Raw genomic sequence first — 27,354 nt, 5'->3', positions numbered from 1 at the left:
CCGGTTTTAGCCAAGAAAATAACTCCAAAGGGACAGTCACAAACTGCTACAGAGCTTATTTAATATTAAACAAAAATTATACCTTCTTGCTGATCACTGAAACTTATTTCTGGTGATTTTAAATAAATAAAAATTTCAATTTCGAATCCAGTTCAAAAGGATGGTTTAGTTCTTGTGTCTTTTATAAGCAAAGAAGAGGCAATGACCACCTCACCATTTTAGATTATTTTCTGCAAGAACACGACAAGTTGTGGAAGAAGAAGATTGGATTATCATTAGGCGGAAATTATGAATAACCAAATCATCTAAAACCATTGAAAAGTCCTATAAAAATATGCAGTTTTTGACAAAACACTGCCAAATGATACCATATTTTGCCAGAAATTGTCTTAAAACGAGTTTTCTATATTTACTTATTATTTTTTCCTAAAGCCCCTTCACAGGAAAGGAGTAGTCGCAGAAACTTCAGAGTGGGCTAATTAAAACTGAAGTTGAAAGTTATAGTGCCCTTTTTAAGAGTCAAAAGTATCGTAGGGCAACCCCCCCCCCCCCTCCCAACGCACCTTTTATAGCTATCCTTACCCTAAAGTCATCCAATCAAAATTTTGAGACAATTATTTTGTTTAATATAGTTGAAAGGCTTATTAGTTAAGCCTCAGGGGAAGAAATGACCCCTCCCCCTGCAACTGGGACAAGGACTGCAACTGCAAGCTATGGAGGTTGCTCATTGCTTACATATAGAATTCTTTATTTGTAAAGGAGGGAGGTTTGATCCTGAGTCTCCAAGAAGGCTTAGAAGATCATCTTCAGGAAATGTTGAGGGAGACTGAAAAAATAAAAACACATTATATTCATGCTGGTTTCCAGAAGGGCGTATCAGCAATATCCCAAGAATAGCGAAGGGTATTAAGCTGAAAATTTTAGTCCATATCGAGGGGGATTTCGAAAGTCATCAGAGGGCAGCCACCCCCATCAACTTTTTCAAAAGCGTCCCTCTCAACACTGATCAAATTTTTGAGAAATTTATTTTGTTCAATAAAGTCAAGAAGTCAAATAATTGCGTCTCTGGGAATGATAAAACCCAACACAACCCTCTAAGCAAGGATAATAAAATATACAATTTGCCCATTTTATTACATATAGGATTTGTTACTGGGAAATGAAGAATGTCTGATCTTGGGTATGTGCAAAGGGGCTAACGGTATTCGATGAAACTTCATGATCAAGAGTGCATGTCTGCAATATCTTAGGAACAGGTAAGAGCATTAACTTAATAACTTAATACATTAACTTGAGCTTTTGCAATAATTATATTAAATTCAAACCAACGCTCAGATTAATTTAGGCAACTTATGAATTGAAATTATAATCCGATTATTCTTAAGCCAAAAACCTAGAAAATTGGAGATATAATCATTATATTAACCAATAATAAAACTTTGGCAATAAATAAAGAATGGAAATTATTAAAAAAGTCTTTTCAAAAAAGACAGTTTTTTAAAGGAAAGTAAAAAGCCATATTAAAACTTAGTACGAGCTGAAATGAAGTCTTGTCATAAATAAAGCTTAAATGACCACAAATGACTATTAAAGACGAAATGATACCCAAAACATACAGAAATTAAAATGAATAATTATATCTACCATAAGAATAACAGATACTTATATAGATGAAACAATAAATCCTAAAATGAAAAGAAGTAAGAAATGAATAATAAAGCCAAACTTAAAACGAACATGAATTACTACAAACAGGACTTTGGCTACTATGCTCCTCTACCCATAACCGTACATCTTTACATTCCATGCTTCATTTTTAAACGTGTTTAATAAAAACTTGTACATATAACATTAAAAAAATACTGATAAATAAAATTTTGAAACTTGAATTGAAGAGATTTCCTGAAACTGGTACACAATGCACTAACCTTCAGTTTATCTTCATTTGTCCTTTCAAGTAAACTTGATCGTTATAGTGATTTATCTTGTTTTTCATTTTGTGACAATGAATACTACTACTACTACTACTACTAATAACTCACTGCAGCACCAAGCCGCCTGAGGCCAACACAGCTACGCACGCTCCTCCTCCAACCTAATCTATTTAAAGCCTCCCTCTTTACACCCTCCCAGGAAGTTCCCATTTCCTTTAAATCCTTATTTATAACATCCTCCCAACCCAGACAAGGACGACCTGCTTTCCGTGTAGCCCCAGACGGTTGGCCAAAAAGGACAATCTTCGGTAATCTGTCATCCTTCATCCGTAGAACGTGGCCTAGCCATCTCAACCTTTCTTTCATTATAGCCCCAGAAAGCGGGATTAAACCACACTTTTCGTACAACCTACTGTTTGAAATACGGTCAGTCAGCCGGGTACCCAGAACAATCCGTAGGCAATTTCTCTGGAAAACATCTAGTAAATTTTCATCTGCTTTTCGGAGTGTCCATGCTTCAGAGCCATATTTGACCACTGTCATCACTGTAGCTTCCAATATTCTAATCTTGGTTTGTAGGCTTATCTTTCTATTCTTCCAAACTTTTTTTAACTGTGAAAAAACACCCTGAGCTTTAGCTATTCTACTTTTAACATCTTCGCTACTCCCACCATCTTTACTAATAATACTACCAAGGTAACTGAAGCTCCCAACCTGATCAATCTTTTCGTTACCTAAGGTCACCTGTTCATCTTCACTTATTCCTAGCCTTAGTGACTTAGTCTTCTTAACATTAATTTTCAAGCCTATTTTAGCACCCTGAACTCGTAAAACCTCTAAAAATTCATTCATTTTGCTCACACTTTCATCTAATATGCTTAAATCATCAGCATAATCTAAGTCCAGGAGCGTTCTTCCTCCCCATTTGATTCCATGGTCTCCAATTGCCTTTCCTGTGCTCCTTAAGACGAAGTCCATCAAAATGATCCATATAAAGGGGGATAGAACACAACCCTGCTTAACTCCTGATTTAATACAAAACCAGTTGCTAACCTCATTTCCTACCTTAACCGCAGCAGTATTATTCTCGTACATAGCGCAAATCACTTTAATGTATTTTTCTGGTATACCATATAACGATAAGACCTTTGTTAACGCTGTTCTATCAACAGAATCGAAAGCTTGCTCATAATCGATAAAATTAAGGACCAAAGGTGTTTGACAACGAAGGGACTTCTCAATTATTAACCTAAGAGTGAAAACATGGTCGACACATCCTCTACCTTTTCTAAAACCGCATTGTTCTTCCCTTAAAACTTTGTCTACAGCATGTCTCAGTCTAAAAAGTATCATATTACTCAGTAATTTGCTACCTACAGAGACCAGACTAATGCCTCGATAATTACGACATTCACTCTTGTCACCTTTCTTATACAGTGGTTTAATTAAGGTTTTCCTAAAATCATTGGGTACTTCCCCTTTTTCAAAAATCATGTTCATAATCTTCAGTAGCTTATTCCTAACCTCAGAGCCACCATATTTAAGGAACTCATTAATCATACTATCAGCACCTGGGGCCTTATTATTTTTTAATCCTTCTAGTACTGTCGCTAATTCTTCCTCACTAAACAAATCTTCCTTCACATCCAAGGTATCACAAACTTTTTCATTTTCATCTATATCTTTTCCTGCAACTGTATCTCGATTTAGCACATTCTCAAAATGTTCCACCCATCTTTCTTTAACTTTTTCCTTATCACTAATTGTGGCCCCATTTCTATCTTTAACTGGGACTAGTCCGGATCAGCTACTCCCTTTCAATTTATTAACATGCCAGTATAATATTTTACTATTATGCCGTCTAGCCGCATCTTCCAGATCCTCAGCAATTTTATCCATCGCCTCCATTTCACATCTCCTTAGTTCATATTTTAATGCTTTCTCCACTTTCTTTACATTCCTTTTATTTTCATACGACCTATCGCTCAGATAATTCTTATACAAACCCCTTCTACTCTCTATTAAACCTAAAGCCTTTTCACTAATATTCCTAGTTGCTGTCTTAGCACTCTTCCCTAGGACGCCATCAGCAACTTCACAAATTGTTTTTCTGAAATTATTCCATCCATCTTCCACATTGTCAAATTTTAAACCCTCAAGTTTAGTACTCAACTGTTCCTGGAATTTTTTTCTCAAATTTTCATCCTGAAGTCTACCAACATCATAACTTTCCGGGAGGGAGTTACTCTTCCGAAATTTCAGCTTTAAATTAACCTTAGACACTACTAGATGGTGATCTTTACTTTTAACATCAATAACGGCACTCCTATACACCCTAGTATCTTGTATTGATCCTGCTAGTCTTCTGTTTACAATAACATAATCAATAAGGTTTGCTGTCTTACCATCACGTGAATACCATGTCAACTTATGGGCCATTTTGTGACCAAACACCGTATTGGTTATAACTAGGTTGTTATACCTACAAAATTGCAAAAGCCTATAGCCATTACTGTTTTCTTTTCCTACACCAAATTTACCTAGGCTAGGATACCATCTATCCCTATTTCTACCAACCTGGGCATTAAAATCTCCTAGCAAAAACACCATATTTCTACCTGGTACCCTGTCTATTTGCTCCTGTAACTGTAAGTAAAATTCATCTGAGTCACTAGTATCTCCATCAGTTGGTTCAATGGGGGCATATACTACTATAACTGATACCCTAAACTTTTTAGTCATAAAATGAGCAATTAGTATTTTATTATTAATACCTTCCCAGCCTAAACAAGACTTAGCAGCTTCCTTATTCATTATGAGCCCTACTCCCTGTCTATGTACCCCATCCTTCCTTCCTGAGTAAACAAATTCTATGTCACCTAATTTCATGCTTCCTACCCCTGGGATATGAGTTTCTGAAACTCCTAATAAATCCAGTTCAAACCGTCTGAATTCGTCAGTCAAAATGTCGATGCGATAGTCATTTTTTAACGTCGTAACATTCCAAGTTCCAATTTTCATGTTCTTTAAATCTTTGAAATTATTTTGGCCTCAAGAAAAGCAGTGATCCCGGATACCAGTGCAGGATGGGGACCAGCATATCTTCTCAAGTCTACACCGAAGCGCTTAAGCCGGCTTAGAACCGGACAGCAAGAAGTCCCTGGGACCTCCAGTAAGTTGAAGGCTTTGTGGAATCCTGGGCCCATCTTGGTCACAACATGGTTTTCAGCACTTGGCGATGCTCTTCTATCAACAAGAGTCGAAATCCTGCACAGACAGTCCCAAGCCTATTACCTCCGACTCATTATATATTCATGCCTACAAATATTATGCTACTACGGGGAGGCAGCCCATAGTAGATAAATTAGCTAGGAAGAGGTTTTTCAGCCCGAAAACGCCCATCAAAACAAACCAAGCCCAGAAAATTATCCAATAATCAGAATCCCGTACGAGTGCTGTGTTGTTTACTAGGCTATAATTTCCTCGAGGGGCGCCACTCCTCAAGTGGGAAAAATTGACCGCAAGTTTCCCAGTCTTGCAGGTACCCCGAAAGGGTCGAGGCAGCCCTTTACAGAGGCCGTTGTCCATAAATCTGGATCTTACGCCCTGCCGCAGTTGTCCTCCTATAGAGGATCCTCCCACGATGGTGTTCTGCTTCACCATGCAATTTAACCCATTACTGGGAGAAGGTTTGTAACTCATTTGACGCGGCTGTTATTTAAGGTAGTTAGTTCTGTTTGTTATTTAGTTCATTATGCAATATACTCTCTCCTTATAGAAATAAGTTTCTTCTATTTGGAAACACCTGGCATATTATGTAGTACACGGATTTTCCCCACCTGGAAACAACATTTCCTTTATGTAATTAAATAAAAAAAAGTTTTTTTCGACTGAAAGTAAGAGCGACACCAAAACTCAAAACGAACAGAAATTACTCCGCATATGAAAATGGTTGTTCCTCCCTCAACGCCCCGCTCCCCACGCCAAAGTTTAACTCCTTCTCAAAACTCCGCTCTTTAAAATATGAAAAAAAATATATCAAAAGTAATTACTTTTTTTAGAGTTTCGGTTCCTATTGAGCCGGGTCGCTCCTTACAAAAGTTCGTTATCACGAACTGTTTGACAGTTCCACTCTCCTTTTGCATAAAAGTCAAAAAGAAGGATAAAGATAAGAGCTAAAAAGAAAAATGAAATCCATGTGAGATGGTTAGGGTACAACAGGAGCGTGCGCAGATCTATCATGCTCGCTGCTGGGATTATTCCTCATTGGTGTTTGAAGATAGAATTACAGCCGAAAAGAAATTATAAATTACATAAATTGCACTAACTCATTAATCTTTATTTCAAATAAATAAAAATTTATTTCACTGTTCGAAACACCAACAGTTTTCAATAAAACACAAAAAAAGCAATAAACTTTAGAAGCTGCGGGGAGGGGGGGGGTGAAAGCAGCCAAAATCCTCTTCCTTAGTAATATCTGGTTCATTTCAAGTTCTACTTGAGCATGCGCTTTTAATTTATTCTAGTTTTAGGATTTGTTTTTCATCTATATCAGAATGTGTTATCTTCATGTTTGATTATTCATTTTAATATCTGTTCGTTTTTGGGATTCTTTTATTTTTTGATAGTAATTTTCGGTTATTTTAAGTTTCATTTATTTCAGACTTCATTTCTGTTCGTGTCAAATTTTAGTATGGCTCTTTACTTTCCTTTGAAAAACATCTTTTCAGGTAAGTTATTCTTTTTAAATTAATAGTTGTACGGAGAAATTAGTTTCTCAACGTTTTTTGTCTTTTTAATTAAGCCTCTTTAAGGCAATAAAAAAAAACAATTTTATAAACTGAAAGTAAGGAGCAACATTGAAATTTAAAACATAAACAAATTATTCCATATACAAAGGGGGTTGCCCCCTCTTCAATCCGTCACTCTTTACACTGAAGTTTTTAGTGCTTTAAAAAAGTTTCTTATTCTGATTACACGGCCCTTGTGTTTAAGGAGTTGTTCTTGAAAAAAATGGGACAAAAAAGTCAAATTTTAGTGTACAGAGCGAGATATTAAGGAGAGGACAACCCTCCTCAAATATGGGGCAATTTCTATTCGTTTTAAATTTTAATATTGGTACTTTCAATTAAAAAACATTCTGTATTTAATATCTGATCATTTCTCCAGTAATTCCTGAAAATCCAGCAGCCCCTCCATGAAATTTACATCCCCTCATGTAAAATTCCTCCATGAAAAATTCCTACCACATTAAATGCCCTCACTCCCAGGTGATTCCCCCTGATAGTTCTATCCTCGTTGTACACTTTTCCCGCAAGGTTCTTGCAGGCGATTCCACCTGAAAACTTCTCCTTAGCACAACTTGAGTTGAAAAAGACTTTAATTTCTGATCGTTTTTCAAATCATTCTGCAAATCTTACCTCTGTAGAACAAATCTATCGTAAATCCCCTCCCCCTGTAGAAAGTTGCTCCCGTGGAAAATTCCCACATAGTGAATTTTTCACGCAGAAAATCATACCCCACGGAGAAATGCCTGCCCCGCTGAAAATTTCCCCCAGTAAATCCCCCAGAACATCCCCATACTTAAGATTAAGTCGACAAAGAAAAAGTAAGACAAATAAAAATAATTTCGAACAGGAATTATGGCAGAGTCCTCCTTCGTAAAATTTTCTCTGGAAGATTCAACCAGGAAACTTCCTTCTCCACGAAAAATTCGCCCAGGAGAAAAATTCCCCGCCCAACCAAAAATGTCTTTATACTTCCCAACAACACATAGTATGCGTAAAAAAACTGGCAAATTTCATAGCTTGCAGTCTTTTCCCCCTGGGCTGGAAGGGGGGAGGGGGTCATGGTACCCCAAAGGCATACTTATTGAATCTTTCAAATATGCTAGACAAACTGACTATCTAAAAATTTTATTGGACCACTTTGAGAAACAAGGGGGAGTAGGAGGTGGTCTAGTTGCCCTCCAATCTTTCCGATAATTTAAAAAGGCCACTAAAATTTTTCATCTCAATTTGAATGGGCCTTCTTCCAATATTCTATGACCATTGATTTGATACGATTTGATACGATTACCCCTAGGGAAAACAAAAACCACCAAAAGAAAACAAATAAGCATGCATCCGCGATTTTTCTTCGGGCAAAAAAATAATATAAAATTTCACATTTTTGCTGATGGTTATTATTGAGCCAAACCACTCCTTACTGACAGTTTGTTACCATGAACCGTTTGATTAGGGAATGGTTTATGATACTCGCTCTTTTTCTGTAATGGAGAGTAATTGTGACTTCCCAGAACTATTTCAAGAGTCCTCTTCGACAAATCTAGTGAAAAGAAAGATGAACACGTTCCGAATTATTTCAACATAGACTAGGTTGGATTCTTGGGGAAATGAAGAATAGAAAGCCTTGTTACGAACCGTTGATTGGTAAAGTTTTCAACCCAAGGTGATTTCCTCGGTCTCCTCTAGCTTTTAAGCTTAAAAATTGACAAGTTACACGGAAATGTTATAAGCAAACAGAAACTGTCATGACTTAGAGTTACATGATTGGGCTTCCCTAAAGTGAAAATGAAGCTGAAGTATTAAGGGGACAGAGGGAGCAGTAGCAAAAAGGTGGCAGGCCATCTCTTTTTCCTACAGTTATTTCACTGTAATGTTGCCTTTATTATTCACAGGCATAGGTTAGATATCTTTATTCAATACAGATATTCGTTTTGAATTTGGCTTATATGGGTCAGTTTCTAATTTTTTGAAATTCAAAATTTTGCTTTACTTTACTTTTGATTTTTTATTTAATTACAGAACAGATCCAAGTGTAGCAAAATTTTCAAGTTGTTGCTGCGAATAATTAGAGTTTTTCTTCCAGAAAGTTTTCGTTCCCATGTCAATGGACATGGGTTTATGCAAACCCGCATGCATAACGGCGGGTTCATGCATACCCGCCGTTTCAATTAGTGAGTTTATCCCGAGTAAGTAATGCACGTTCATGCATATCCGCCGTTTCAATTAGTGAGTTTATCCCAAGTGAGCAATGCACATTCATCCATAACCGCCGTTTCAATTAGTGAGTATATCCCAAGTGAGTAGTGCACGCTCATGCATAACTATCGTTTCAACTGGTGAGTTTATCCCAAGTAAGTAATGCACGTTCATGCATATCCGCCGTTTCAATTAGTGAGTTTATCCCAAGTGAGTAGTGCACGCTCATGCATAACCATCGTTTCAATTAGTGAGTTTATCCCAAGTAAGTAATGCACGTTCATGCATACTCGCCGTTTTAATTAGTGAGTTTATCCCCAGTGAGTAATGCACGTTCATCCATAACCACCGTTTCAATCAGTTAGTATATCCTAACTGAGTAGTGCACGCTCATGCATAACCATCGTTTCAATTAGTGAGTTTATCCCAAGTAAGTAATGCAGGTTCATGCATATCCGCCGTTTCAATTAGTGAGTTTATCCCAAGTGAGTAATGCACATTCATCCATAATCGCCGTTTCAATCAGTGAGTATATCCCAAGTGAGTAGTGCACGCTCACGCATAACCAACGTTTCAATTAGTGAGTTTATCCCAAGTAAGTAATGCACATTCATGCATATCCGCCGTTTCAATTAGTGAGTTTATCCCAAGAAATGTAATGCAAGCTCATGCATATCCACCGTTTCAATTAGTGAGTTTATCCCAAGTAAGTAATGCACGTTCATGCATATCCACCGTTTCAATTAGTGAGTTTATCCCAAGTAAGTAATGCACGTTAATGCATATCCGCCGTTTCAATTAGTGAGTTTATCCCAAGTGAGTAGTACACGTTCATGCATACCCGCCATTTCAATTAGTGATTTTATCTCAAGTGAGTAACGCACGTTCATGCATACCCCCCGTTTCAATTAGCACCTAAATACCAAGTGAGTAATTCACGTTCATGCATAATCACCGTTTCAACTAGTGAGTATATTCCAAGTGAGTAATGCACGTCCATGGATAACCGTCGTATCAATTAGTGAGTATATCCCAAGTGAGTAATGCACGTTCATGGATAACTACCGTTTCAATTAGTGAGTTTATCCCAAGTAAGTAATGCAAGTTGATGCATGTCCACCGTTTCAATTAGTGAGTTTATCCCAAGTAAGTAATGCACGCTCATGAATATCCGCTGTTTCAATTAGTGAGTTTATCCCAAGTGAGTAGTACACGTTCATGCATACCCGCCATTTCAATTAGTGATTTTATCTCAAGTGAGTAACGCACGTTCATGCATACCCGCCGTTTCAATTAGTACCTAAATCCCAAGTGAGCAATTCACGTTCATGCATAATCGCCGTTTCAACTTTGAGTATATTCCAAGTGAGTAATGCACGTCCATGGATAACCGCCGTATCAATTAGTGAGTATATCCTAAGTGAGTATTGCACGTTCATGGATAACCACCGTTTCAATTAATGAGTTTATCCCAAGTGAGTAATGCACGTACATGCATACTCGCCGTTTCAATTAGTGACTTTATCGCAACCATGATAGAAACATTCAAATATATTTTTATCAGAACTACAAGAACGACTTCAAAAACAAGTGATTCGGTTTAATGTTCTTCAGATGTGAATACTTTAGATTGCATTCAATTACTACAACGATATTCTTATGAGGTTCTACTCTTCATTCTGTAAATACTTACTAGTGTTACTCTGGGTTGTAGAATTGACTGTTAGAAATTTGCTATGGTAGGGCCAACATGTCATGTAGCACCAGTTTAGTTTCATGTTCCTATAGCAACTAGGACATCTTGACAATAAAGCCCCTGCTTGTGACACCTGCGATGCCATAGCGTTTATCTGGTCACCAGAACAACAAGTTAATATATCTGTACTTCCAGTCTGGTTGGCAATTGTCTCTGTAAGAATAAAAAATTAACTATTTCATCAGGGTTATAATCCAAATGTTGCTAAATAAAAATAACCTTAGATAATAATATTTAATATTAGATGATAACTGAAGAGTAAGTAAACAATATTGAAAATTTAGCTGCTGGATTAAGAGTGGTAAAGTTTGAAGTAGAACAAAAATCATATTTTTTTGTTTTTGTTTTTCTTAACGACTGGCTTACTGCAATAATTTAATTAACATGATTGCTTTGATATGTTTTGAATTATTTCTACTTATAATGTTTGCAAATATCAAAACTTTTTATCCTGAATTACAGGACTTACTGAGACTTATTTTCTAACAATATGGCAGATAAAATAAATTTCTAATGGTAGGGTCAATATGTCATGAAGCGCCAGTTTAGTTTTAAAATCTACTTGGTGGACTGTGATGAAAAAGTTGAGAGCCATGGCTAATTGGAGAAAAAGCCAAGACAAATATTATGAGTGAGAGGCAAAGCTGGCATAAGCCTTTTTCAGAATCGTATAAAAATGATGTTTTTTCACTTGTTGATAGATGTTCCTGTAGCAGCTAGGAGATCTTGACAGTAAGGCACCATTTTGTGACATCTCTGATGCCATAGTGTTTAACTGGTCACCTGAACAACCAGTTAGTACGTTTGTAATTCCGATCTCGTTGTCAATTCTCTCTGTAAGACTAAGAAAAAGAAACTCGTTCTTCAGGCAGCTATATATAATATTGGTAATAAAATAACGTTAAATGATAATGTTAACGTTGAATAATAGGATTAAATGTTCCGTCAACAATGCGGAACATTTGATCAGTGGATTAGGAGTGGTAAAGTTCAAAGTCAAACAAAAAACCTGTGTTGTTTTTTAATGACCAGTTCACTAGAATATTTTAATTACTTACTTAGACTTAGTTCCTCCAGAGCCGCCGGTGCCTCCATAGCCTCTCCACTCAGCTTGCATTGATGCTGCAGCGACGACGTCTTCCCATTCAAGTAGTAGTGAGGTACCAGCCGTCCTCAGAACTCGGTCATATGTCCGTTTCAATGTATTTTTGGGGCAGCCTCGCATTTTTCTATCGCCTGGCTTCCATTCATAGGTTATTCGAGGAAGGCGGTTCTCTTCCAAACGAAGAACGTGTCCAAGCTATGTCCACCGCCTACTTTTCATTAACTCAATGACTAAAGGTTAACCTGTTTTTCTGCATATTTCTCTATTGGTAATTTTTGTTGTCAGCTTTTATTCAAGATTCTTCTGAAGCTCATATTTTCAAATGCAAGGATCCTTTCTTCAAACTGGGTGTTTATTTTCCAACATTCACTTGCGAAACAAACAATTGAGAGCACATTGCTGTTGGAGATTCGAAGCTTCAGACGCACTGAATATTTATCACTTCGCCAACTAAGCTCCTCCAAAAATTTCTACTCACATTGTTTGTAAATCCTTAGATTTCTTTTGTTTGGTCCCACACCAACTCGCAGCATTTGTGAGTCTTTACCACCAGCTTTTTGTTAGTATATATTACGACTCTTTGCCCTGAATTACAGGATTTAAGGAAAGATTTTTTTTTTTAACAAGGCGGGGTCAAATCAATGGCTTGTTTCAGCAGTAGGTTCGAATGATTGCAGGACTATTAAAGACTACAACATTTGTTAAATTCGGAATGATACACAGAGAAACTTTTTGCAAGGGAGGAGAGGGAGTGAGTACTTAAAATATTGCTATATCTGCTGAATTTGTATTTGTTTTGTTATTTTGAATAAAATTGTATTGTTCTTGTTAATTTTGTGCTATTCATTTTGTATTATTTGTGTTATTTTGTTCATTTATGTGTTAAAAGTAGTATTTTTTTTATACCATGGCCCCGAGACTTTGCTTTACTTTTCCTTTTTTTTTCTTGTTTGGATTAATAGGGAGACCCTTTCGCATAATCTCATGACTGGAATTAAATCCTGATCCCTTCAGTGAGTTATTGCACCCAAATCCAAATTCTGGGATCTGTATCAATCCACCTGTGCCACTATAGGACGTTTATTTTGCAATGTCTATTTATGTATGAATCTATTCGTGCCAAGGTGTCCCTATTTAAAAGACATACTAATAATTAATAGACACAAGAGAGAAGCGGTAACAACACTCAACACAACTCTCTTCCAGCTGTCACACCTACACCCAACCTCTGTCCTTATCATATGGTTTATCCTCTACTAACAAAACAACATTGAAAATAGCCGATAACAAATCGCATCACACAACGCAGGAGACAATGGAAACCTCCTTTAAAATTTTGTGTTATTTGTTAGGTTGAAGCTTGAAATGTTCTTTAATTGCATGTGGAAATTGTTTTTGTTCTGTTAAATAATAAACAACAGTTGCTAAACGTTTATTTAAGGACTTAAAATCCGTCAGTAGGGGAATATCTAACGTGGGTATGTATATGTGGATGTTCTTTGATACGAAATTTCGTGTAGTTTTAGGCTACTCTTCGGAGTTCCATTAATTTTCTTTTCGCAATAAAATTACACCATTAACATTTACGGAAATAACAGCTAACATTCTTAGTGTCAGGTGGCGTTTCTTCCTCTCTTGACAGTTCTTTTCAAATCAAATTTTCAAGTGGTTGGTAACTTTTGACTAAATTTATTCTTTACTAGGATCTGACACTGTAACCTTGAAGCTGCATCTGACGCTGAAACTATGATTCAGAGACTAGAAGCTTTCAATCCATTTTAGAAAAGTAAACTTTAAATTACCAATTTAGTCTGTGATTCTTACCCATCTCTTCATACATTTCTGGACAAGAAGTCTTTAATTTTTCTTTAAACCTGTCCTGCAGCGGCTTAGCAGGTCCATCATATTTTATATTCAATTTTCCTTCTTGTCCATACCAAACGCATTGTCCGTCATTATTTTTTTCATAATTTCCCTGAAATAAAAATAAAATAAAATAACAATGTGGCTACCAATTTCTTCAACAAAGTTGATTATGGTTCAAGTAGGTTTTTAAAAAAAATCAGTAAACAATCAGATTCAACTAAAAAAAGAAAAAGGAAGAAAAGCATAGAGAACAATACATATTCTTCTCCTAAGCCTGCAACCTCAGATAGATAAACCTACATACACATAGCGTGTTTTGATTTACTTAGATATCCCTCTCAACAAGTCCAAATAATTTCACCTTAGTGCCCTTATCCTCAGTAGAAGCTGTAGACTAGCAATAAATGTAGTAGTAGTAGCATGCACATGCTTTTTGATTAGTTTGACATCCTCCTCAACAAGTCCTGAAAGTTTCAATTTAGTACTTTAAGTCGTTTCTGAGCCATTCTTGAGGATTTTTAGGACATTTTCAAAATTCTCAAAAATTTTCTAGAGGAGAATTCTCAAGGATGCGTAATTTTTTTTTTAGGGTAATCGTATCGAACCAATGGTCCAAACAAATCAAGAGAAGACTCATTCTACAGACGTCTTTTTAAATACCAAACAAGATTACTTCACAGCAAAGTGTCATGTTCAGCAATTTTGGGGCACACACAAGTTGCCCCATTGAGGGAGTAACCCTACCGAGTGAAAATTCCTGGATAGCTAATTGATTTGTGGCAAATTTTCCCCTAAAGATGCACATAGCCCATACAAGACACACTGTTAATATAGGCATTTATTTGGCCACTGTGTTATATACAGAGATAAACTACATTGTCATCAAGTTTATTTTCTAATTTTTCTATGGTGCAAGAATTGGCACGATCCTGTCCCGGCTTTAGTTGTTGTGTCCTACAATTAACAAACAGCTTCATAAATTTTAAAACCCAAATACCACCACCCTGGGTAGGAGAGATCTGGTTTTAGTGAGACCTTATAGCCATAATTGATAAATAACTTAGAGTTATCAAACAGTTCGTGGTAACGAACTGTAGTAAAGAGCGACCCGGCTCAATAGTAACCAAAACTCTAAAAAACGGAACTTTGATACCAATAGTCACATCAAAAGAATCGCATTTTAATGCTTGATTTTAAGTATATAACTTTCATCAAGTTTAGTCTTATCAATCAAAAGTAACGAACCTGAGAAAATTTGCATTATTTTAGAAAATAATGGAAAAGAACCCCTAAACATCATAGAATCTTAATGAAAATAACACCTTCAGATTCAGTATATCAGAGAACCCTACTGTAAAAGTTTCAAGCTCCTATCTACAAAATGCGGATTTTTTTTTTTTTTTTGCCAAAAGACAGATCACGGATGCGTGTTTATTTGTTTGTTTTTTTTTTTTTTTTTTTTCAGGGTGATCGTATCGACCCAGTTGTCCTAGAATGTCGCAAGAGGGCTCATTCTAACGGAAATTAAAAGTTCTAGTTCCCTCTTTAAGTGATCAAAAAATTGGGGGGCACCTGGACCTCCTTCCACGCTCACTTTTTCGCCAAAGTTTCGGGATCAAAATTTTGAGATAGTCATTCTGTTCAGCTTAGTCGAAAACCTAATAACTATGTCTTTGGAAACGGCTCAATCCCCCACAGTCCCGGGGGAGGGGTTGCAGGTTGCAAAATTTGACCATTATTTACATATAGTAATGGTTATTATGAAGTGTAGAGACGTTTTCAGGGACTTTTTTGCGTTGGGGTGGGAGTGGGTCGGGGGGAGGGGGTTATTTAGGAGGATATTTCCATAGAGGAATTTATCATGAGGGAAGAGAACTTCCATGAAGGAGGTGCAGGATTTTCTAGCATTAAAAAAACAATCAATCAATCAATATTTATCAATTCAAATTAAAAATATACAAAAACAATATTATGCCCCAACAGAGTGCAGAGCTCGTAAGGCTGGGGCAGCACAAATGCATAAAAAAAACAACGTCTCGTCATACTAATAATTCCAAAAAGAGAGAGAAAAAAACTAGGACAAAAAAAAACATACGAGAGAAAAAAAAAACATACAAGGTAGGAGATCATAGAGGAGGCCACCCCAGCGCAAGAACACCACAGCAAAGATAACAATTACTATTTCTGAATCAGCTTCAAATAGCAGTTCTTCCTCACTTGACAGTTTTTTTTTAAACGCCTTTGAACTTTCGATCACTATGACCTGTGGTTCACTCTTTACTAGACTGTAGCCTGAGCTGCAACCATGATATATAAAATCTGTTAAACTTAAAATTACCGAATAAAGTTCTGAGCCTGAGGACAATAGCCAGATTTGAAAAAAAGTGGTATGACAACCTCAAAAGAGTAAGGGATTTTGATGAAAATTAGAGTGTCAAATTCAAACCAAAGAGAAAATGTCAATGCAGAATTTTTACCCCCCCCCCCTATTGAATAAAATGCAAAATTTTGCATTTTTTCTTAAAAGAATGGTCAAGGATGCGTGTCTTTTTTTTTCAGGGATTATAGTATCTAACCAGGACCTTTAATGATCAGAAGAAGGTTCACGACAAGGGAAATTAGAGTTCTGGTGTCGTTTATAAACACGGAAAAGGATTGTACCAAAGCAAAGTGATATTGTCTGCCATTTTGTGGTAAAAAAAAACGATTTTACCCCAAAGAAGGCAAATCCTATCGATTAAAATTGCATGATAGCCAATCAATTTATGGCAAAATTGTTCCAAAGGATGCAAGTAACCCATCCCAAAACTTTAAAACAAAATAGAATTTTACTGAGAATTTATGCATCAAAAGAATTGGTTCTTTATGTTGATTCTAAACATATAAAGTTCATTAGGTTTAAGATTACCCGTCGAAAGCTACGAGCCAGAAAAAGTTTTCCTCATTTTCCAAAAAAATAAATAAAAACAACAGTAAAAGGTCGAAAAATCTTAAATGGTAATTGTACCATTTGATTCAGTGCATCAGAGAACCCTTTGGTAGAGTTTTCCAACTCCCATAGGCATAAATATGGAATTTTGTATTTTTACCAGTAGATGGACCACGGATTCGTTTTTTACGCTTTCAAACAGCTCGTGGTAACGAACGTCAGGAGCGACCCGGCTCAATAGTAACCGAAGCTCTAAAAAAAGGAATTTTGATACTAATAGTTACATCAAAAGAATTGCATTTTCATAATGATTTTAAACATATAAGTTTCATCAGTTTAGTCTTACTCACCAAAAGTTACGAGCCTGAGAAAATTTGCCTTACTTCACATAATAGGGGGAAACACCCCCTAAGTCAAATAATCTTAAAAAGATCACGCCATCAGATTCAGCGTATCAAAGAACCCCACTGTTGAAGTTTCAAGCTCCTATCTACAAAATGTGGAAATTTGTATTTTTTGCCAGAAGACAGATAACGGATGCGTGTTTATTTGTTTTGTATTTATTTTTGTTTTTTTCCAGGGATGGTCGTATCGATCCAACGGTCCTAGAATGTCACGAGAGGGCTCATTATAACAAAATATAAAAGTTCTAGTGCCCTTTTTAAGTGACCAAAAAATTGGAGGGCACCTAGGCCCCTCCAACGCTCAGTTTTCCCAAAGTAGCCGGATCAAAATTTTCAGATAGCCATTTTGTTCAGGATAGTCTAAAAACATAATAATTATGTTTTTTCGGACGACTTAATCGTCTGAAACATTTACATGTAGCAATGGTCAGATTTTCAGGAGGACTTTTCGCGTTGAGGGGGGGGGGGTTGCTGGGAGGGGGTTACGTGGGAGTGGGATGGGATTTATAATGAGGGAGATAATTTCCATGAAAGGGGCGCAGGATTTTCTAGCATTATTTAAAAAAAGTGAGAAAATAAATAAAAAAAGTTTTTTTCAGATAGAAGTAAAGAGCAGCATTAAAACCTAAAACGAACAGAAATTATTACGTATATAAGAGGGTCCGTCTACTCCACAATACCTATCTCTTTACGCTGAAGTATTTTTAGTAATTTCAATTATTTGTTCTACGGCCTTTGTGATTCAGGGGTCATTCTTAAAGAATTGGGACAAAATTCAAGTTTTAGTGTAAAGAGCGAGGTACTGCCGAGGGGGCGAACCCCCTTATATACGTACTAAAAGTATACAAATATAAAAGTTCGTTACGTAAGTTAATTCGTAAGTTACGCATATTAAATACTAATAAAAACGTTCGCGAAAGAAATAAAAAGTTCTAGTTGCCTATTTAAGTGACCAAAAATTGGAGGGCAACTAGGCCTCCTCCCCCACCCCACTTTGAAAGCCATTTAGCCAAAGGAAAATGCAAATTTAGTTTTAATTATTCATTTGCGATGAAACCCCCCCCCCCCCCCCAAAAAAAATGCATTAATTCAAAGCCGTTCAGAAGTTAAGTTAAAAGAAAAAAGTTTTTTAGCTGCATGTAAGGAGCGACATTAAAGCTTCAAACGAACAGAAATTAGTCCGTATATGAAAAGGGTTGTCACACTCTCAACGCCTCGCTCTATACACTAAAGTTTTTCATTGTTTTAAAAAGTAGAGTTGTGAAAAAGAGTCAAACTCTAGAGTAAAGAGCGGGGCGTGAATATTTTTGAGTGAAGAATTTTGAAGCCCACTTGACAAGTGAAGATTTTTGAAGTCCACTTGACAAGCAAGAATTAGAAGTTTGGTGTGCAACCATGCTTTTGCAGGACAAACAAGATAAACCGAAGAAATGTCGTAACTTGCTTCCTAAATTACTTGAAATCCATCGACCTAGTGAGGACATCATGAGGAACATATTTCCTGAGAACATGCTTACTTCCTCAAAATTGAATTACATATTGAACCGTGAACGTGAACTTTTGGGAAAACATGGCAATTGATATACGTATGATCCTTTAACGACGGACGTAAATGAACTTTTGAGGATTATTGACAAAGAACATTTGAAGAATGAAGAAATTACCAATTTCCAGAAAGAAAATTCTACAACAAACCTTTTAAAAGAAACTGCAGAGGAAGGTTTTGAGTTTTTTTAAAACATCCTATAGCAAAGACATGAATAAATAAAATTTATATTTTTTTGAGGATGAGAATGGTCCAATAACTGTCGCTGCTATTAAAGATGAACTTGAAGATGTTAAAAATTTCATCAACAAAATTTCAAACGAAGTGAAAGATCATATGAAATCCGTTCAGGAAGTAGAGTAAAAGAAAATAAGTACATAGAATGGAACCAGATGACTTCCAATCATCAATGGGATATAGGTTTAGGACTTCATTTTGGTCATGTATTACTTCTTGTAGTTTTCTATCAAAGTATTAGGCTAAACTTGATGGCGTTATATTTTTCTTACTCAAACAGACTTTATTTATTTTATCTAGTTTATGTCCTGTGGCGGCGTAGTGGCTTTGATCTCACCTTGGTAATACGGGATCCAGAGTTCAAACTCAGCTGTTACATTCTTTGGAAGTTTCCACTTATTAACCTTAACTATTCCTAAGATATTATAGAAATACTATTTTGAAAACAAAGATACACATTGTGTCTTTTGGCTTAGTTCAACGTCTCAATTGAAATGTACTCCAAGTTTTATTTAATAATCTTAGCTGCTCCTGAGATAATGCAGGTACGCCCATTGACAACTGGGGTACACATAATGTATAAGTTCAAATTCCCTCAACATTTTTTTTTTGCTATGTAGATGCCCTTTCCTAACTCTACTTGAAATACGGAAGATATACCGTTTTACAATTGGGATGTATGTTGTGACTTTTGATTTTGTCAAACATCCTCGTTAGAATTCCATCAAAGTTTCAACTTAAATACCCTAGCCATTTCTGAGAAAAATATAGATGCACCCAAATACGTTATTTGACAACTTGCATATACCAAGTATTTTCTGATTTACTGCAAAATCCCCCTCAATATTCTCTGAAGTCTCTTACTTAATAGCCTTATTAATAGCACAAACATAAGATATTTAGATAGACATAACATCTTTGGATTTAGCTTAGTATCCAACTCATCATGCCCTAAAAGCGTCAATTTAATATCCTTAACAGCTCCTAAGATATTGCACATACGCTTTTTGATAATCTGTATGTGCACAGTGTTTTTCGATTTAGTTCACCACCCCCTGAACATTTGCTGAATTTTTACTTAATACCCTTATCATTTTCTAACACACTTATATCAAACTGTCCCTCCCTTTCCTAATGATAAATCCTGCATGTAAACAGTGGGCACACTGTATAATTTACAACTTTTCACAGGGGGCTCTATGAGACTTGGCAGTCCATGCCATGGAATGGTGCTGGTGCCCCATTTCGACAACCAGCATGCATAAAGTGTGTTTTACTTTTGTTAAACATCCTCCCCAGCATTTGCTGAAAGTAGTCGTAGGTAGAAGCAGTCACGGTTGATATTAGTCGCAATCACATATAGTTACAGTCGCAGTAAAAAGTAGTCACAGTTGCAGCCGCAGTAGTAGGCTAGGAGGCTGGAGAGACGAAAATGCCAGCTGGTCAAGCTTAACTAAGGAGTTAGAGGAAGTGGCAGCAAAAAATAAGACCTGCAAACAGCAGCAGATCCTCAAAAACATTTGTATGAAAAGGAGTAGCATCAGAGAAAACGTGAAATAAAAGAGATGGAACTAGCATATCAAACAGCGAAGAAAGATTGGATCTGTTGAAAGGCCGTCTCAAAGACCCCTGAAATCAAATAGGACAAACTAAACCCCAAGTGTTGAGCCAAATCCTTCATCCATTGCCGCTACCACCAGAGAAGCAGTGCTCATGATATATCACCACCGTCAACAGAAGAAGTAAAAAATGCAATAAAATCCTTTAGAAACCATGCCTGAGAAATATATATGGCAAGGCCAGCACTTGTGGAAGCCCTGGCAGACCTACTTTGTAGAGTCTGGAATGCGGATTATGTCCCCCAAGACGAGACAAAGGGTAGAAGTCGAGTATATTGTAGACTGACATAACCCAGAATAGTGAATGATGTTCGCCAACCGACTTAGTACTGATAGTGGAAGACATGATACACAGAGTGGCCGCTACTGCAAATATAGCAGGTCTTGCAGTCAACATCCCAAAAACTTAATACCTATCCACTGAAATGATACTAACTATTTTGTACATCCTGATCCTATTAAAGGAGTAGAAGAGTTCAAATATCTGAGATCACTTATAGATTCTAAGGGTAGAGCATAAAATGAGGTCTAAGCTCGAATAAGCAAAATCTGGTGATCTTTAGGTCAATTGAAAACATCCCAGTGGCAAAGACGATAAACTGAGCGCAAAACAAAAATCAGAATATACTCGGCGCTCATGCACCCTTTAGTTCTATACAGCTGGGAGAGCAAGATCTGGCCACTAAAGGCAGAAGAAGAACAACAACTAGCCGTTCTAGACCAGAAATAGCTAAAATCTATTTGCAACATCTGACAGTCGCAACGAATCAGCAACAACGAGCTCGTGAAGACATGCGGAAAAAACTTACAACGTTACGCATAATCAAGAAAGGGTTCCTTGGCCATGTAATATGACACCCAGAGGAGACTTTAGCACACCTGGTCTTTAACTGCAGTGCCTCCTAAATCATGGAAAAAAAACGAAAGGCCAGATCAGGTCATGGTATAGTGTTGTGAATAAGGGCGTTGAACTATTAGGTAGTTTCCGGAAATATGGCAATAAGTGGGACAAGTCGTAGCTTCAACTCAGTCGATCAAAGGTAAAGGACAGATTACTTTTGCAGAACCTGGTCCAACAGCTTAATGGTGTCGTGTTGGGCCGAATAGCCCGTGCCTCGTTTCAACTAAAACACTAACTATAAAACAGCTGGTGGTATAGAGGATTATTGGTTGCTCCTTTCTGAGTTTCCTGTTCTTTAGGCTTTCAGCTACACTATTTGTCTCAATTAATTAAGAACGAATGCTCAAATACAATCTAACATTATAACACTTTAGCGTAAAAAGCAGGAGTTCAGGAGAGGGAAGCTTCCTTCCGTTTTTTTTTTTTTTTTTTAACGTCAGACTCCACCAACTGAGGCCACTAATTACTTAGGGTACAGTTGCAGAGTACTTGAGTAAAGAGGAAACTCCAATTTAGGAATGCCCGAAATTTCATTTTCAGATAAATTTAATTTGGCAGTGTAATTTCCGTCAAGATAATTATTTGGGCGTATCCCCCCTTTTTTAGGGAATTACGCGCATTTTATCATGCCATTTGCTGTTCGTAGATAACTCTAAACTTAATAGACTTTACATACTCAGAATGATCAGAAAAACAGTTGACATTCAAAACAATCTCAGTTACCCTAGCGTTGTGTCTGAGCAGGTCCTCTCTGAAAAAAACCACAAAGAAGACTTCTGGTTTGATGGCTCCTCGAAGGATTTCTTTAGAAACATATGGTATAGCACACATAAACAGTTATTTAAGCGAACTTTTGGCCTATATTGTCTTTTCTAAGGGTGGTGGTGAAAATCATGTTACAATTTCAAAAGGACGGCAGATCTAGACAAGGGTTAATAACTTTTACTATACATAGAAAACACTATAACCTACCTTTTCTGACTTGTGTGCAGTGGTGTCAGGGATAGTAGCTTGAACTGCAGCCAAAACTAAAATATATTGAATCCGGGCCATTATTGGTATGTCAAAGTAGTAACATATCAGGCGCAATTAATTACCTAAAAAATTTCTCATTGTTATTCTAGGATTTAAAAAATGGGCCAGATGTCTCATAGATACCCAATCTGTATAAATATAACTATTTTTGTGGATAAAGAAAATACTGTGAACTTCTTTTCTAACATCGCTTCGGGTGTAAAAATAAAATGCAATTGAGGTGCTTGGGAGAGGAGGGGTCAGATATCTCAATTGGGGATTTTTGGTGTCTAGATAGAATCCTCTGTGGGGAAAATTCTAAATTCATTAGACCAACATCACGACTGCTGTCGTTGCTACAACCTAATAAAGTGGGAAACACGGTCCTTTTTAACCCAAGGAAAAAAAAGAAGAAAGACGTTCAGACAAAACTGTATGGAGAAATATACCAAACGAAATGTGATTAAAATCATGATTGTTGCCATCGCTACAACCTATTAAAGCGGAAAACACAGCCCATGGTAACCCAAATTACAGAATAAAATGTATTTTAAGGAAATTGTTGCCCCGTCCCTTAAGAAAAAACTTTTTGGCAAAATAAACGTTACCATTCCTGAATTAGCTTCAAATAATGGTTGATTAAACAAACTTTTTACACAAAATAAGTTTCTGAAAAAAATAAAGAACTTCATTAAACCAAAAATGAGCAAAAATAGAATCGAATAATCTACCAAGCGTAAAACTACCACAAATCAGAATCGATTAATAAATGAAACCCAAAACGAACAGAAATTAAAATTAATAACAAGTTAAACTCAAAACGAGCCGAAATTAACAACCCCTTTGCCTTCCGATGGCCAGAACATAATTTGCACTTAACTAAAAAAAAAAGAATGTGCATTGTTAGTTTAATATACATATACTGATATTTTGGCCTGGCCTTTATGTTCTAGCCTCAGGAAGGCATAGGGGTTGTGACGGTTCCATCAGAATTAGATTTCACTTTCGTACCATTAGGTATAGTTGTTATAGTAGCCACAGCAGTAGTATAACACCTAAACGAAGAAAACTATACGCATGCAAGTATTAAAAGGCATATAAGAAATATTATAGACAGCGCTGCTCTATCATAGCTAGAAATATCACTGATATTTTAAAGGAGCTAATTTGATTGGAAATTCAAAGTTCTAGTACCCTTTTTAAAAATCAAAAGTTATTGAAGGGCAATCATTGCTCCTCTTCAGCTCATAATTTTCCAAGCACTTCCAATCAAAATTTATTATAGCCATTTTGTTCACTATACCTTAACAGTCTTTTAACTGTATCACTAGGACTGTTTCTTAGGTCAACCTTCCACAGTTATACAATTTGCCAATTATGTTTAAAAACTAAATGTTGCCTTAAGATCAAATAAAAATCACTGTGTGTCTACTGATTGCCAATAGACATCTCAACAATTCCCAAGAATGACTGGGGGTATTATGTTCAAGCTTTTGGAGCTACTTAAATTACTACTTATGGTCTTAAATTTTTTTAGAAAAAGAATGTAAGTGTATCCAAGCTGTCAAACACCATATAGATTTTTCTACGAATGGTATTAAGGTTAATTTTTCAGGTCAAACTAGACGATGTATAAAATTAAATTAAATGCTAATATTTGTGTCCAGATTTTTAAAGGGGTTTATGTTGTTAAAAATTGTTGGAAAATTTTCTCCAGCAATTTTAAGCCGAAAAGATTTTAACTATTATTTTTCTTTTTGGCTGAAAAGACTGTTTCAATATAAAATGAACAAAAATTAATTAAAAAAACATTTTCCACAAAATAAGTTTTTCAAAGAAAAGTAAGCACTCCATTAAACCAAAACTGAGCAAAAATAGAATCAAAACAAACAAAAATTACAAAAAAATAACAGACTGAAACTCAAAACGAGCAGAAATTAACATTACTAAGGTTCACAGCCCCTATGCCTTCCCAAGGCCAGAACGTAAAGGCCAGGTCTGAATATCCGCATATGTATATTAAACTGACAATGCAAATTCTTTTTTTTTTTTTTTTAGCAAAGTGCAAATTATGTTCTGGCCTTCGGAAGGCATAGGGGTTGTTGATTTCTGCTCGTTTTTGGGTTCGATTCGGTTATTATTTGTAACTTCTGTTTGTTCATTTATTTATCGATGCTGATTTGTGGTAGTTTTACGCTTGGTAGATTATTCGATTCCTTTTTCGTTCATTTTTGGTTTAATGGAGTTCTTTACTTTTCTTTGAAAAATTTATTTTGTGGAAAAAGGTTTTTTTTTAATTGACCACTGTTTGAAGCTGATTCCGGAACAGTAACGTTTATTTCAGCTAATCTTAGCGAATAAGGTTTATTGCAGCAGCAAATTTATGAGAATTTGAGTAAATGGCCAGAACCCCTCGAAATCAGTGTCGGATAAAATGAAAATTGGATCATTTTCGGCTAAAAATCACTATAGCCATCACAATTATTGAAATTACTTCTCTACATTTTCCATCACTGCTAGTGGGCTACCGAAACATAATACTAGAGTCTAGAATCAATCTAGCTTCTGAGGAAGAACAAGGGGGTTCATTGATTCTTAGTTGAAGTACACTTACTAGAAAAGGACCACCAACAAGACCCAGCCTGGTGTACACCAAGATCCAGGGATATAGTTATGTCTCGTTGCTCCTTTATAGAGGAGGGGTATGATCCAAAAGCCATTGCATCTTATGTTACTACCGAACTTCTATGTGTCATAAGCACAGTAAAATGCCACGATTGTTTAACTCTAGAAACCATTAGCAAGAACTCTAGTTTTCTTTCAATTTAACGGTTTTGGGTGTTTTTGAGACATTGTATGAGATCCTGCTTGGGAACTATTGTTTGCTGTTTATATTTGCGTAGCCATGAACGTAGCTTTGAAATTAATTTCAAGCAATGAACTCTACTACTACTACTACTACTACTACTACTACTACTACTACTACTACTACTAACAACTCACCACATCACCAAGACGTCTGAGGCCAACAGAGCTACACTAACGATAGCTATGCTAACGATAAATCAGAACTTTTTATTCTTTCACTCTCAATTGCATTACATGTTTGTCATTTATGTACGGGTCGGCTTGGCATTCTTCAGTTGTCACTGAGACCCTAGTTGATTAGAGTTTGGCCTTTTTCAGTGATCTTTAAACTTTGTGTGTGCTATTTTATTCGTTTTCCGTTTGCATCTTTAAATTCTTGTTAATTAAGAAAATATTTTTCTCCAAACAAATTTTAACGAAAAGTAAGAACGATGTTAAAGCCAAAGAAGAGCCAAAATTTAGAATACGTTTCAAACTTGAAACATGGAAGCTTATTACAGTTGACAAATGATTCTGACTAAGCCCAAACAATGAAAGTTTGTTTCTTTGTCAGTAAGACCACTCTCAGATTGTCAGGCAAAATTTTCAGAGAAACATAAAATGGAGTCCTTCTTAAGTACCCAAGATTGTCTTTGTCGCAAAAAATTAAAAAATGCGTAAGCAGAAAAAAATCAATATCCTTAAATGACTACGTGCCAACTCCACTATATAGGAAGAGTCGCAAAAAGTCATCTAGTGTTCGACAGCAAAACGGTCAGAGTAGCGGACACGGTGGTAAAAGGCTTGAAATTAACAGTAGTTCAATTGAACTCTAAGGTCCAAACGTGTTATAAGCCACAAAATAAGTCAAAGAAAACGAAAAGTAATTATTGAAAAGGGATAAACGAAACATAAATCCTGCAGCTGCACGGCGGGATTCATTTCCCTTTGGTAACAGTGGACAAGGGGTTCGATCCTAGCTGCAACAAGGATTGAAATTTCATGGAGATTATGTATTTTTCGTCTCAAATAATAATAATAAAAAAATAAAAATGAAACTAAGCCGAAAACGAATGGATACTAAAATGAACAATCAATTGTAACTTAAAACGATTATAAATTACCGCAAAAAAAGATTTTGAGGTAACGGAATTGTACCGCAGCCCCTTTAAATCTTTTAAACATTAGTGTCGTTTGTATTTTATAAAAAAATTAATTCAAATGATTTAGTTTTATTTGTCATTGCATCGATGATGAATGAAAAAAGAAAGAAAATCACAATACTAATAAAGGTTTACAAGTAAAAGGTATCGCAAATAAGAGTTGGGTACCATTTTCCCAAATACTTTTAACACCTCGTTCCGAATAGGGTGGCAACCAGCCGTTCCCACTCCTTTTTTTACATGTACTTAGGCATTTTTTAGGGGTTAAACTCTTCCCAAAATAAACATTAGTAATGGCTTACAGCCTATCTAGGCTACTTACCCAAAAAAGGCTTTGTTACAAAAAAAGACACGACACATTCAAGTGATAATTACAAAGTGACAAGATAATACAATTTATTTTTAAAAGAGATTTCTTATCATTGAGAAAACGATGAGATTGTATTTTTTTTACATTTCAGTAACCATCCAACGTTATTTATACGAAAGGAAGTTTAATAGAAAAAAAACTTTTAATGTTTATTCTAGATAAAACATCGTTCAAGGCCAAAGTCAAGGATTACATTACAGCAAACAGAGAAATAAGACAGGCAAATCCTCTAAGGATTTTAAACGTTGAATACGTTCATGATTTTAATAGGAAACATGTAAACGGAATTTTAGAAAATCAAGCAAAGAATTTACACCTCTTGGAAAATTAGATATTATGCTATTTGGATATTATTACTAAATTTCAGAAAGTTTTCAGTTTGTACAGTATTATTTCCAGTTTGTACAGTATTATTATATTATTTCCGTACAGTATTATTTTTGTACAGTATTATTATATTGTTTTGTACAGTATTATTTTGTTTGTACAGTATATTATATTATTGTTATATTATTTCAATATATTATTTCCAGTTTGTCACCTATTTTTTCCAGTTTGTACAGTATTAATTTCTTACTGTGTCGGTGCTTCATTATCCAAAGTATTCTGCCTATTATGAGGTTGTTTGCTTGTGGAATTTTCCTTAGCATGTCCTAAAAAGGAATAGCCATTCTTGAATA

The 27,354-nt window shown here is 35.9% G+C and overlaps 1 protein-coding gene across 1 annotated transcript in view; it reads right to left on the bottom strand.

The window, feature by feature from the left end:
* The window catches only part of LOC136037953 (NPC intracellular cholesterol transporter 1-like), an 88,152-nt gene extending 61,398 nt beyond the window's left edge, over positions 1 to 26,754 (bottom strand). The window contains exons 1-4 of the mRNA XM_065720837.1: positions 26,627 to 26,754; positions 22,253 to 22,377; positions 13,603 to 13,753; positions 10,611 to 10,826 (exon numbers count right to left, since the gene is read on the bottom strand). Of these exons, the coding sequence (XP_065576909.1) occupies positions 10,611 to 10,826; positions 13,603 to 13,753; positions 22,253 to 22,333 (448 nt within the window). The 5' untranslated portion in view covers positions 22,334 to 22,377; positions 26,627 to 26,754. The remainder of the gene's footprint in view (positions 1 to 10,610; positions 10,827 to 13,602; positions 13,754 to 22,252; positions 22,378 to 26,626) is intronic.
* Between the last annotated feature and the right edge of the window lie 600 nt (positions 26,755 to 27,354).

The sequence above is a fragment of the Artemia franciscana genome, chromosome 17 (assembly GCF_032884065.1).
Source record: "Artemia franciscana chromosome 17, ASM3288406v1, whole genome shotgun sequence".
NCBI lineage: Eukaryota > Metazoa > Arthropoda > Branchiopoda > Anostraca > Artemiidae > Artemia > Artemia franciscana.
This window is presented reverse-complemented; position numbering and strand designations above follow the sequence as displayed.